This window comes from Lynx rufus, unplaced genomic scaffold, assembly GCF_022079265.1.
Source record: "Lynx rufus isolate CCGP_SWC_20201006 ecotype Redwood Valley unplaced genomic scaffold, mLynRuf1.p SCAF_5, whole genome shotgun sequence".
Taxonomy (NCBI): Eukaryota; Metazoa; Chordata; class Mammalia; order Carnivora; family Felidae; genus Lynx; species Lynx rufus.
The window spans coordinates 54272358-54284423 of NW_025814867.1; the positions used below are offsets into that span (position 1 = coordinate 54272358).

The window sequence follows — 12066 nt, forward strand, 5'->3', positions numbered from 1 at the left end:
TGTCTAAGAACTGGCAAGTTACAAAATGTCAAACCTAAAATGTTCATAGGTATATGCTTCAATTTTTAGTTATAAATGATTCTTAGATATAAATTAGAAGCCTTAATTTAATAAAAATAAAACTACTGGCTTAAAGTTTTGATACCATGACAGCAGGACTTTCAAAATAATTATCAAAATAATACATGGGTTCTCACATATGCTGGCTGTATGGCCTTGGACAAATTACTTTGGGGTTTCCTTATCTTTAAAAAGTAGAATACCTACTTCAGTAAGTGCTTGACCCATAATAGCTAACAAATATCAGTGCTTACTAATTAATACATGTACTCAAAAAATACATGGCATTTTTGTGTTGTGACTAAAATTTAATGCAACTTCAGCGTAAAGTTACTATGTTGTATATTTCGATACTTCAATCTCTCTCCCCTCCACTTCCATTAATACCCTGCAAATGTTTTTTGCCCACATGACTGTTTATTGTGCTAGATAATTCTGATCATAAATTTAATACAGCCAGCCATTTTTGTGTTAAGACTTCTTCTCAGTAGGGGCACCTGAATGGTTCAGTTGAGCATCCGACTTCAGCTCAGGTTGTGATTTCACAGCTAGGGAATTCGAGCCGTACGTCGAGCCCTATGCTGATAGCTGAGAGCCTGGAGCCTGCTCATGTTCTCTCTCAAAACTTAAATAGGAGTAATTTAGAACTATAGTCATATTAATTCATGACATTTTATATGTAACCTAGGACCAGGAGCATTCCCTAATATGACCTGAAAGTCTGAGCTAGGTAGGACTCCTAGGGAGCTGATTTAGGATTTCTGGAAAGCAAATAACCTTATATTTACAGTTCCATGGACAAAAGAGCCAAAAGTCCTACCACAAGCACAATTCCAGTCCCTGTTAATAACGGAACTAATTAAAGGGATTTGACTTAATAACTACAGACTCCCATTTAAGCAAAATTCAAGAAAAGATTAAATTATTGGTACTGTGATATTCACATAAGCAAATCGCAGAAAACTTAAGACCATTTTTAAGACGAATATAGTTAACATGATGCCACCTAACTCTAATGAGGATGGAATATATCAACAATATACTATTCTAATAACATGTTTTTAGAGCTTTTATCCAAAAATTGGTAAGACTAAATAAAGCACTAACCAAAAGTCATTTACACAAACCATAAAGTAAAGACCATTATTTGAAAGGTCACTGTTCCCTAACACATTTCCAAAATCAGCAGTTTGTTAGGAATGAATGTTGATAGATTTAATGCAATGTTTATCTAAAATACATTAATGTATCATGTATGTTTGATCAGAAATAACCTTAATGTAAGCAATCCCTTACCACTTTTAGACTGCTGCTTGAATTAAAACCTCTACTCACCCTCCTGGTTTTGCCCAAAGGCTCCGGGGCCACATCAAAATACAGGTATATATACACTTGAGGGATTTTGCCATCTTTTAACCTAAAAGCTATGTATACATAAAGAACTGCAACACCAACCACTGCAGCATATGATGATGTAAAAGAAATAATAATGCTAAAAGACAGGATTGGTACAGAAATATTTCAATGTCACAGCAATAAAGTCAGCATCAAGCAAAATAAAATAGGATAATGTATTAGTTACCAGATATTCTAGTTTAGACACATTCTGTGTCATTTCTGACATATTTCCATCTAAGACACATGGATGGTTTAACATTTCTATGTATTTGTATTTGCAACTCTGATAATTTAGTTTGCTATTTATCCATGCTACTCTATTTCTCCCTTTAGCAATTGTTGGTCTCTGCTGTACAGAATAAGCCTATTTAAGCAATTCAGATTTGAATTTTCAATGAGAAAATATTTTCCACATGCATTCCTTCAGTAAATATAAAGTGTGACATAGCATATTCTTTAAATCATGCAAATTGTTAGATAAACTTTGGTAAACAGATAGAGAGACTTCAGAAAAACATATTGAAGTGATTTCATTTAAAAAGGTGATTATGTGTTGGTTAAAAAAAAGGATCAACATCAGTATCATTGAAATTAATGTAACTATAACGATGTTTAAAATCTTAAAAAATTCGACTTCTTTTTCATCCTTATCAGGCCAGGAACATGGCATCCTCTTTGAAGAAATTTTCATTTCAGGAATGAGAAGTTTCTTAATTTGTCCAATTTCTGTCCTGCTCCAATCTTCTTTCAGTATTTGGCTTACTCGAGGATAAATTTCAACAGGGTAAACCTCAGGAAGTGGTCTTTGTTTCAAAATCTGTACATGTTGGCGGATATCATCAACTTTTTCAAGAAATTTCAGTGGAGACTCTTCCTGTAAAGATGTTGTCAGTGTCATTAATTCAAGCTGCTGCTCTCTTATTTCTTTCATTCTTTCAATTTGTGGAGTGTATTCTTGATTAATCAGATTGCTAACATTACCAAGAGCAGCTAGGAAGGTTTTTTTTTTCTGTTCTAATGTATCACTAAGCTCCTTAAAATACTGGAGAACAACTTCCTTATCACTTTGGACCATCTTCTCTGAATGAGATTTCTGTTCTTCCAGCTTTTCAATAAGACGAGTAAGATCTGTCCAGTGTGTGTCAGTTAACTGTTCAAGCAGTTTTTGAGGTGTATCCTTTTCTTTCAGATAGGCACTCTGAAGATCATCTATGGGATGACCATGATGTTGACCTATGGTAAGGCAATGACCACAAACTAATTTTTTATCTAGGAGACAGTAAACATTTAATGGTTGTCTATAATGTTCAGGACAGGTAACGATATCTGGATGGTCTTCTTGCTGGTACTTTTCAATTATAGCCCTTAATGCAAAATTAACAGGTAAAGATTCAATACCACTTGGAGCAATTTCAATAATACTTCTGCAATTGGGGCACTTGAGTGGAATTCGTAAAGGTCTCCATATATAAAAGTTCCCAGATGCTTGAAGAACATTTTCCAAGCAATTTCTACAAAACGTATGAGAGCATGGTAGTACACGAGGATCTTCAAAAATACTGTAACAAATGGGACATGTTAACTCGTCCTCAAAATTGTGCATTTCCTGTCAAGAGAAAAAAATATTTTAAGCCTACTTACAACAAAGATGCCTGTACATACTATGTAAAGTTTCAGGTGTTAACCTCAAAACTATTAATATATTGTGCTTGTCATTTGAAAGACAATAAGATGTTTAAGATTTTTTAAATGCAGCTTTCTGAGTAATACAACTCGTAATATGTAACAGACTGATCATTTTTTAAAATTTACTCACCTTGGGACAAAAAAACATGCTAAACAATTCTAATTTATAATTCTTCAAATTAAAGTTATTTAAGTTTGTTGCTATGCAAAAGTAAAATTCAGTGTTCTACTGAAGTCTACTTAATGATAATCTGTGCAACTTTTTACATCCTAAGTGCTAAAATCAAAACTGCACAAATAACTGGAAGTCCTAGCCATAGCAGACAGGAATAAAAAGCATCCATATTGGTAGAAAAAGTTAAAATGACACAATACTTTATATAGAAAACCCTAAAGACTCCCCCAAAAACTGTTAGAATAAATGAAGATTCAGTAAAGTTGCAGGATACAAAATTAATGTATTTCTATACGTTTATTAAAGTAGTAGAAAGAAATTAACACCCACATTTACCAGAATAAAATGCCTAGGAATAAGCCAAGGAGGTAAAAGACCTGTACTCTGAAAACTATTCAACACCAATTGAAGAAACTGAAGATGACATAAATTGAAAAACATGCCATACTCCTGGATAGGAAGAATATTGTTAAAATGTCTATACTACCTAAATCAATCTATAGCTTCAATGTAATCTCTATCAAAATACCAACAGTACTTTCCATAGAACTAGAACAAGCCTAAAACTTGTATGAAACCACAAAGGTCCCTGAGTGCCAAAATAATCCGCAATCCCAGATTTCAAACAACTACAAAGCTGTAGTAATCAGTATGATACTAGTATAAAACCAGACACAAAGGACACTGACATGGGCAATCTATGGACAAAGGAGACAAGTACATATGATAAGGAAAAGATCATCTCTTTAATTATATTAGGAAAACTGAACAGCTATGTGCAAAAGAATGAAACCACTTTCTTTACACCATATACAAAAATAAAGTGGATTAAAGACCTAAACATAAAACCTGAAAACTCCCTTAAAGAAAACAGAAAATAGTCTCTGGGACATCAGCCTTGGCAACGTTTTACTCAATAGGTCTCAAGAGAAACCAAAACAAATTAAAACTACACCAAAATAAAAAGTCTCTGCCCAGCAAATGAAAAGGCAATGGAAGAAGACATTTGCAAATGATACCTGATAAGAGGTTAATATCCAAAATATATCAGGAACTTCTTTAACCCAACACCAAAAAACAATCCAATTAAGAAATGGGCAGAGGATCTGAATTAACAGTTTTCCAAAGACATCCAGATGGCCAACAGACACAATGTTCAACATCACTGCTCATCAGGGAAACGCACCTCAAAAACCACGAGACCTTAAGTTTGTCAGAATGGCTAGTATCAGACAAGAAATAAGTGTTGAGGATGTGGAAAAAGGAATCCTGCATTGTTGGTGGAGTGTAAACTGGTGCAATCACTGGAAACCAGAATGGAGGTTCCTCAAAACACTAAAAATTGAAATCCAATACAACCCAGTAATTCCACTACTAGGTATTTATCCAAAGAAAATAAAAACACTAATTCAAAAAGATACATATACCCCGGGGCGCCTGGGTGGCTCAGTTGGTTAAGCAGCCGACTTCGGCTCAGGTCATGATCTCGCGGTCCGTGAGTTCAAGCCCCGTGTCGGGCTCTGTGCTGACAGCTCAGAGCCTAGAGCCTGTTTCAGATTCTGTGCCTCCCTCTCTCTGACCCTCCCCCGTTCATGCTCTGTCTCTCTCTGTCTCAAAAAATAAACATTAAAAAAAAAAAAGTTTAAAAAAGATATATATTCCCCATGTTCACTGCATTATTTGCAATAGACAAGATATGGAAGTAACACAAGTGTCTATCAATAAGTTAATGGATAAGATCTGGTGGGTATGTGCATATGTATATATAGATACATGTATTTATATATGTATGTGTATAATATATATAGATACACAATGGAATAACAATCAGCCATAGAAAAATCAGATCTGGCCATCTGCAACAAACAACATGGATGGACCTAGAAGGTATTATGCTAAGTGAAATGAGACTAAATACCATATGATTTCACTTACATGTGGAAATCCAAAAAAACAAATAAGCAAACAAAAACACCAAAACAGACTCACAAATACAGAGAACTGGTGGTTGCAGGGCAGGGGTGGGTGGGATGGTGAAATGGGTGAAGGGGCTTGGAAGGTTAGGAGCCTTACAGTTGTAGGATAAGTCACAAAGATGAAAGATACAGCATCGCGAATACACTCACTGGTATTGTAATAGCATATTACATGTATTAGCATGGTAGCTGCACTTGTGTGAGCATAGCATAATATATAGAGTTGTTGAAACACTGTATTGTACACCTGAAACTAATGTAATATGCATCAATTATACTTAAAGGTTAGGATTTTTTTTAATGATGCAAATACAAGCAAGATTAAACATTTCGCCTAAATAACAAATTGGCATTAGCAAAATTATAGTCTTTAATTCAAGAGAATTCATATTCCCAGTTGGCTCAACAAGTTTCTAAAAAAAAAAGTATTAATAATTTCTCTAATTACTGCTACTATAAATTTCCTAGCTTCTTGAATTGAAATACTAGTATGCTTAAAGCCCAGAATCAGCATAGTGTAATATTCCAAAGTAGTAATTTGAATATTTGGAAGGGGAAAAAAATTTTTTTAATGTTTATTTATTTTGGAGAGAGACAGTGCAAGTGGGGGATGGGCAGAGAGAGAAGGAGACAGAATCTGAAGCAGGCTCCAAGTTCTGAGCTGTCAGCACAAAGCCCGATTCAGGGCTTGAACCCTCAGTCCTTCCAATAAAAATCAGTTTTCAAGATGAAGTGTTGATTGGGGTTAACTATGAATTACCAGTAGAGTGTTAGTGGTAAAGAACATCCTCAGTCCTCTTTCCTTAGTGAAAGAAACCCAGCAGTGGTAACCTCTTGGCAAGATATTTTTGACATTTCCAACAACAGAAGCCTGAAATTTTGCACCCTACCTCCTCTTAAAGTCTTAATTTGTACCGGTTTTCAAATGCAAGCCACCATCTTCAGGACCTACTTAGCCCTGATAGAGAAAGATCAAGTTACACCACCATTTAGAGAACCTTAAAGAGCAAAACAAAAAAATCCAAGTCCCATTCATGTAAAATATAAAGGTTACACCAAATCATCCCCTACAAAACTAACTTTTAAAAGTTTAAGAAGACATCTACAAATAATTCTGTACTTTTAATTATTAAAAACCTCTTTAGATTTTTTGGCTCTATGCTCTTTCATCATTTTGGAAATCAAACTCTTATTCAAGTCTCATTGGGCCCAGCCTCCTCCCCAAATTAGATCCCGTATTAATCTCACTGAATGCTGTACTGCCAATTTACAGCACTTAACTGGAGTTTATTTAAGAGAATTTTGTAACATTTACCTATATATTAAGATGTAAGCCTGCAATAAGGGCAGGAATTATGTCTAAACACAGAACCTGACACATAGTAGGTATTACTCAATATTGGTTGAATAAATACTCCCTCTTAAGACAGCAATGTTAATGAAATGTCAGATCTTAGTTTTGTTTTTTAAATAGCAAAATCTCTATTTTGTTTAGGAAGAGCTATAATAGGAGAGTCTACAAGTCTATCAAAAAATACTCCATTCAGATTGACAATATTCAGAACCCTAATGGGCCAAGATGTGTCACATAGATAGTAAGCTTAAACTGTGAAGCATTCCAGGAAACTAAAGTAACTGGGCAACAGTACAGAAGATGACATTCACTGCAGGTAAATGCAAGTGAATGCATGTTGGGAAGCCTTCGTGACAGCTCTGATCACACAAAAACGATCCATGAAAAACAAACCTGTTCTCAGAGGACTTTAGTGATGTCAGAATTCATAATGAAGGAATAAACAAAACAGCACTTTGCAGGGAAAAAATAACATTTGAGCAGTAGACACATATTCAATTTAGATTTAATATTATTTAATGTTTTAAGTACCAAAATTAGGCCTAAAACAGAATCTAACCCTTCCCTCCAAAGTCCCCTATTTGTCAAAAGCTAGAAAACATTTTCCCTGAGAACCCATCTGGGGACCCCAAAAGCTCAACTTCGTTTAGAATGAAGATATTCACAACATTATTGAAAGAAAATGTCAGCTCTTGAGTTCACATAGAAAGCAAATATGGTCTCAAAAGTTAACTTTCATATAATTAGAAATTTGTGGATAACTTGAAGATACATAAATCAAATTCCACTCTTGGAATCTGGAAGACTACCCTCTTGCTGAGTTATTAAAAACGGGTTTTAGGCAATAAATTTATGACAAGTCAGAACTGGTTAACAGAAGCAAGCCTTGCTGAAAATAACTCTGTAAAATAACTGGTTATTGCCTGAGAAACATAAGATATGGGTGGTTATCATGCTTAGAAGCTAATTCTTCCAAAAACTAGTACAGCATTTTATGCACCAGAAGTTTTCCATATCCAGCCCAGACTTTTGGGGAGGGTGGAGAGGAGAAAAAAACTTCACCTATGTATATTTTCTAGGATGAGTATCTTAGATTTAGCTATGCTGTATGTATGATACAACACTGGAAACTAGAAGGCAGTGAAGGAATGGCCTCAAAGTTCTCAGGAAAAAATGGCTTCCAACCTAAAATTCTATACCCAGAAGAATAAATTTTGAGGGTAGACTGAAGACAGTTGACATGAGAGGCCTAAAAATGAACACTCATCCACCCTTTCTAAAGAATCTACCTCAGGGAAATAAGAAAAGCAAGAATTCTCACTCCGTTAATGGTGAAATTAAATCCAGGACAACTGTGCAGCAAGTATAGGGAACAAGTCATCTGGAAGAAGATGACAGATCCAAAAGGAAGGTCTTTGAGAAATGGAACTGACAGACTATCTCATCTGAACATAGAGGTAATGACAAAACTAAATTTTGGGAAAAGTGACTGAATTACATGGGGCACCTATGTGGCTAAGTCAACTGAGCACCTGACTCTTGGTTTTGGCTTGGGTCATGATCTCATGGTTTGTAGAATCAAGACCCCACGTTACTTGAGCCTGCTTCAGATTCTCTCTCTCTGCCTCCCACCCCACCATCTCTCTCAAAATAAAGAAAAAAAAAGTTTGCCATTTGTTCTGAAGATAGATAATATAACAAGACTCCAAAACCTAACTAACACAAACTAAAAATCAACTAATTTCAAAAATGGATACTGTTCTAAAATCCCAAACACAGTATTAGCAAAAACAAATCCAGAGTACATTAAAAGAATACAGAACAATGACCAAAATGAGGTTCTTCCCAGAAATGTAAAATTAATTTAATAAAAAGGAAATTATTAAGTCAAAGGAGAAAAACTGTATGATCATAAAGGATGTGGAAAATACGCATAATAGAAGATAGTAAACAATTCACAAAGATAGAAAGTGAAATAGTGCTAGAGGGAGACAAGATGGAGAGTTATTGTTTAGTTCCAGTTTGGGAAGATGGAAGAAGTTTGACGCCAATGGATCATGACAAGTTGAACAAAAATGTGAATGTACTGAATGCCACTAAACTGTATACTTAAAAATGGTTATAATGGTAAATTTTATGCATATTTTCAACACAATAAAAACTTTCAAGTTTTTGCCTATTATCTAGTCTTTCCTCTGCCAAATTAATTGTAGAATCTATATTATTTTACACTTTTAGAAAGCAAAGAAGTAAAATAAAAGTAACCCATGTAAAATGTTCTTTTCCTCCAGTGAGTACTAAAACCCCCAAAACACTAATAACTTATTTCCAGATTTCCTGCTTCCCTTTTTAAAGTCACCAAGAAATAAATATAATAAATCTTTTTCAGAAAAAAATTTGAGGCTAAATCATCTACTTAAAAGTCATTTCACAAATTTCTTGTGTTTCAGTGTCAAAAATAAACACACTTCTGAATTTCTAAACTTTTTATGCAGTCTTTCTCCAGAAAGCTGATTTCCTATGGAGCCTCCACAATGTCCAACTAGCATATTATGGATGGTCAGTACACATAATAGATTATGGAGAATTAAGCAATACAAAAAAAAATATTTTCCATTCTATTAACAGTTTAGTGTGTAAACTACTTTTTAAGTTTTAATTCACTAATAATGCCTTTCATCTCTACACATGAACAGTAATAAAACATCCATTACATTTTACAACCTCTGAAGAGAAATTATGTTTACCACATTATAGAGTTAAGTGACTTGCTCTAGAACTTACAGTGTGAGTCAGCTATAAGTCTGGAAAAATTTTGATTGGTTCTCACATATTTTGGCCCTGATACTATGCATATGTAATGCAATTTAAGATTACTTTAGAGGTGCCTAGGTGGCTCAGTTGGTTCAGCATCCGACTCTTGATTTCAGCTCATGTCATGATCCCAGGGTTGTGGGATCAAGCCCCACATTGGGCTCGGTACTAAACGTGCAGCCTGCTTAAGATTCTCTCTCTGCCCCTCTCCCCAGCTTCTCTCTCCAAACTAAAAAATAAATAAATGCTTTAAAAAAAAAAAAAGATTACTTTAGAAATACTACAATTGCGCCATCTATATACATCGGGCAAGATTTTAAAAATACTTTTATACACATAAACATACAAAAATAATGAAGGATTCCCATAACACTTTCAAATTAAAAAAAAAAATCCTATGGTCAGACAGGACTTTAACTCTGCCCATTTGCACTGTTCTTGTATTTTCACATTAACCTATTTCCCCAACCTAAAATATATATATATATTTTATATATATATATATATATATATATGCAATTTATATATATATATATATATGCAATTTAACCAGGAACTGAAATGAGAAATTAAGGTTTTCATTGCTTATTCCATAATACTTTTCACAGTGAAAATCTATTTGGTGGAAAACATCCAGCAGCAATATGTCTGCTGAAAGGCAATGTTGAACATTACCTAAAATCAAAATTTCACCTTGCCAGACTAGGTAAATTATGGTACCTTACTTCAAAGGATAGCTATATAATCATCAAAAAAAATGCAAACCAGTATGTAAATGGATAGTAAAATGGTGTCCAGGTAACAATAAATGCAACCTGCAGATCTGTATGCATACATAAGATGATACCATTTGTGTGTTTAGATGTACACAAATTCTTGTAAAATTTCTGAAAGAGTATACAAAAGTGACTAACTTCAAGTTATAAGTCAAATGAAGGAGTTGTTTACTTTTCATTTTATGCTCCTCCTAGACGGCTTGAATTTTATACAACACGTCTTTTTTTAAAAAATTAAAGAATCTCAACTTACACTTGAAATCATACACTTAGTAAAAATTTACTGAAAATTTATTTTGTATTCACTTACTGGTTCAGAGCTTACCTACTTTGTTGATCTTCTGGCTTAGCGACTGAATATACTTTATCTTCTCCAACTTTTTCAGATTCTTTTATTCGTATTCTAAAATTAAAATAATTTTATCTGAATGTTTTCAATTTACATTCTCAAAAAATGTATTAAATATGACATCATATGAATGGTTATTTCACTCTACTGTTTATCTCCTCTATGCCTCATTGTGTTTTTATAAAAATAGTGACAAATATCAACAGTTGGTGCAGGAGAGGTATCACCTGTACCTTGAAAAGCCCAACAATTCTGTGACCAAATAAATTGTCACAAAGGACTTCTTTTTGTAACGTCAAGTATCTTACGAGCTCTTAAAAATGTTAGCCAACAATGGTGATGACGGAGCAAACATTCACGCTCATTTTAGACTGCTTAAAGTTAACTTGAAGACAAGAAACATCCATGGGACTGAAAGATCTTGCCAGCTTAAAATAATAAACTCTGATTTAGGGTATCCCATCATTATTACGTCCGTACATCTCAGTTCTGCCATTTAAATGTTGTGCGACCCTGGGTCAGTTTTTCCCAATGCCTCTCAGAACTGAGGTTTCACACTTGTAAAATGGGCATAATTACACCCACTCTGTTAAGTCTCAGGAGAACCTCTCACAACGAAGGGCCTCAAAATAACAGCCTTCTCTTTCTCGAAGGTTAACGACAAATCCTCCCGAGCCTCCCTCCTAACGCACTTCCACCGCCCCGGCGCCCTTCGCCCCCCAACCACGCAAGGCAGACCAGTTCTGTGGAGTGCCGCTCTTCTCACCCTCCACCACAAAGGGCTGCTCCCTCACAGAGAAATGCAGTTCCATACCGGAGGGAGGAACACGAGATTCCCCAAACTCCCCACCTGGGACAAGAGAGAATAAACGCAGTACTCATGCCCACCATCTCCATCAGCAAGCCCCTGGACTCTCCTCCAAATACACCCAGTATACCAGCCTGTGCTACAGGGAAAGAACAGAGACCCAAAGTCGCATTCTCGGACCCAAAGGCACGCTCCTTAGACTCACCCCGGGGAGGAAGAGACAGAGCTACTCCACAGGCAGAAACAGCTCTACGGCCTCCAGGCTAGGCGTCCCCGAGATGCTCTGCGTCCCCGCCCTCCTCCGCCCTGAGGGATTTCAGGTGCCCAGATGGGGCGGGGCCTCGCGGAGCCTCAGGGCGCAGGCGCAGTCTCCTGGCAACATTCAACTGCGTAGCATCCGCCAATGGGAAAGAGCGCGGGGCCCCTGTTCAAAAGTAAACTGCTTGCAGCGCCTGCGGAGGCAGAGACGTAATTGCGAGGGCCTGGCTCCAAACTCTGGGCCAGCTTCCTGCACCTGCGCAGTGGGCGCGGGCCCGCCTCTCAGAAGCTCTGGAGGCACGCGGTAGGAGGCGCTTTAGTGCGTGCGGGCGCTTCTAGCGGCCAAAGTCGTGGTCTGGGCTCCCTCTTGGGGCGGTGAGATGTCCGCGGCTCCGGGAGAGTTGGGGCCTGG

The 12066-nt window shown here is 36.2% G+C and overlaps 1 protein-coding gene across 3 annotated transcripts; it reads right to left on the bottom strand.

Moving 5' to 3' along the window:
- Positions 1–811: 811 nt before the first annotated feature.
- Positions 812–11687, bottom strand: TRIM59 (tripartite motif containing 59). 3 transcript variants are annotated; one of them, XM_047098849.1, is made up of 3 exons: positions 11602–11687; positions 10569–10642; positions 812–3064 (listed from the first exon to the last, which is right to left on the bottom strand). In XM_047098849.1, exon 3 carries the CDS (start codon positions 3059–3061, stop codon positions 1850–1852), a length of 1212 nt encoding a protein of 403 aa, XP_046954805.1. In that variant the 5' UTR covers positions 3062–3064; positions 10569–10642; positions 11602–11687; the 3' UTR covers positions 812–1849. The 3 variants fall into 3 exon arrangements, with proteins under 3 accessions (XP_046954805.1, XP_046954803.1, XP_046954804.1); XM_047098847.1 differs by having other exon boundaries at positions 10565–10642; XM_047098848.1 differs by lacking the exon at positions 11602–11687 and adding an exon at positions 11355–11589 and having other exon boundaries at positions 10565–10642.
- Between the last annotated feature and the right edge of the window lie 379 nt (positions 11688–12066).

Coding starts and splice junctions, on each gene's coding strand:
- TRIM59 (XM_047098849.1), bottom strand. CDS start 3,061: ATGCACAATTTTGAGGACGAGTTAACATGTCCCATTTGTTACAGTATT.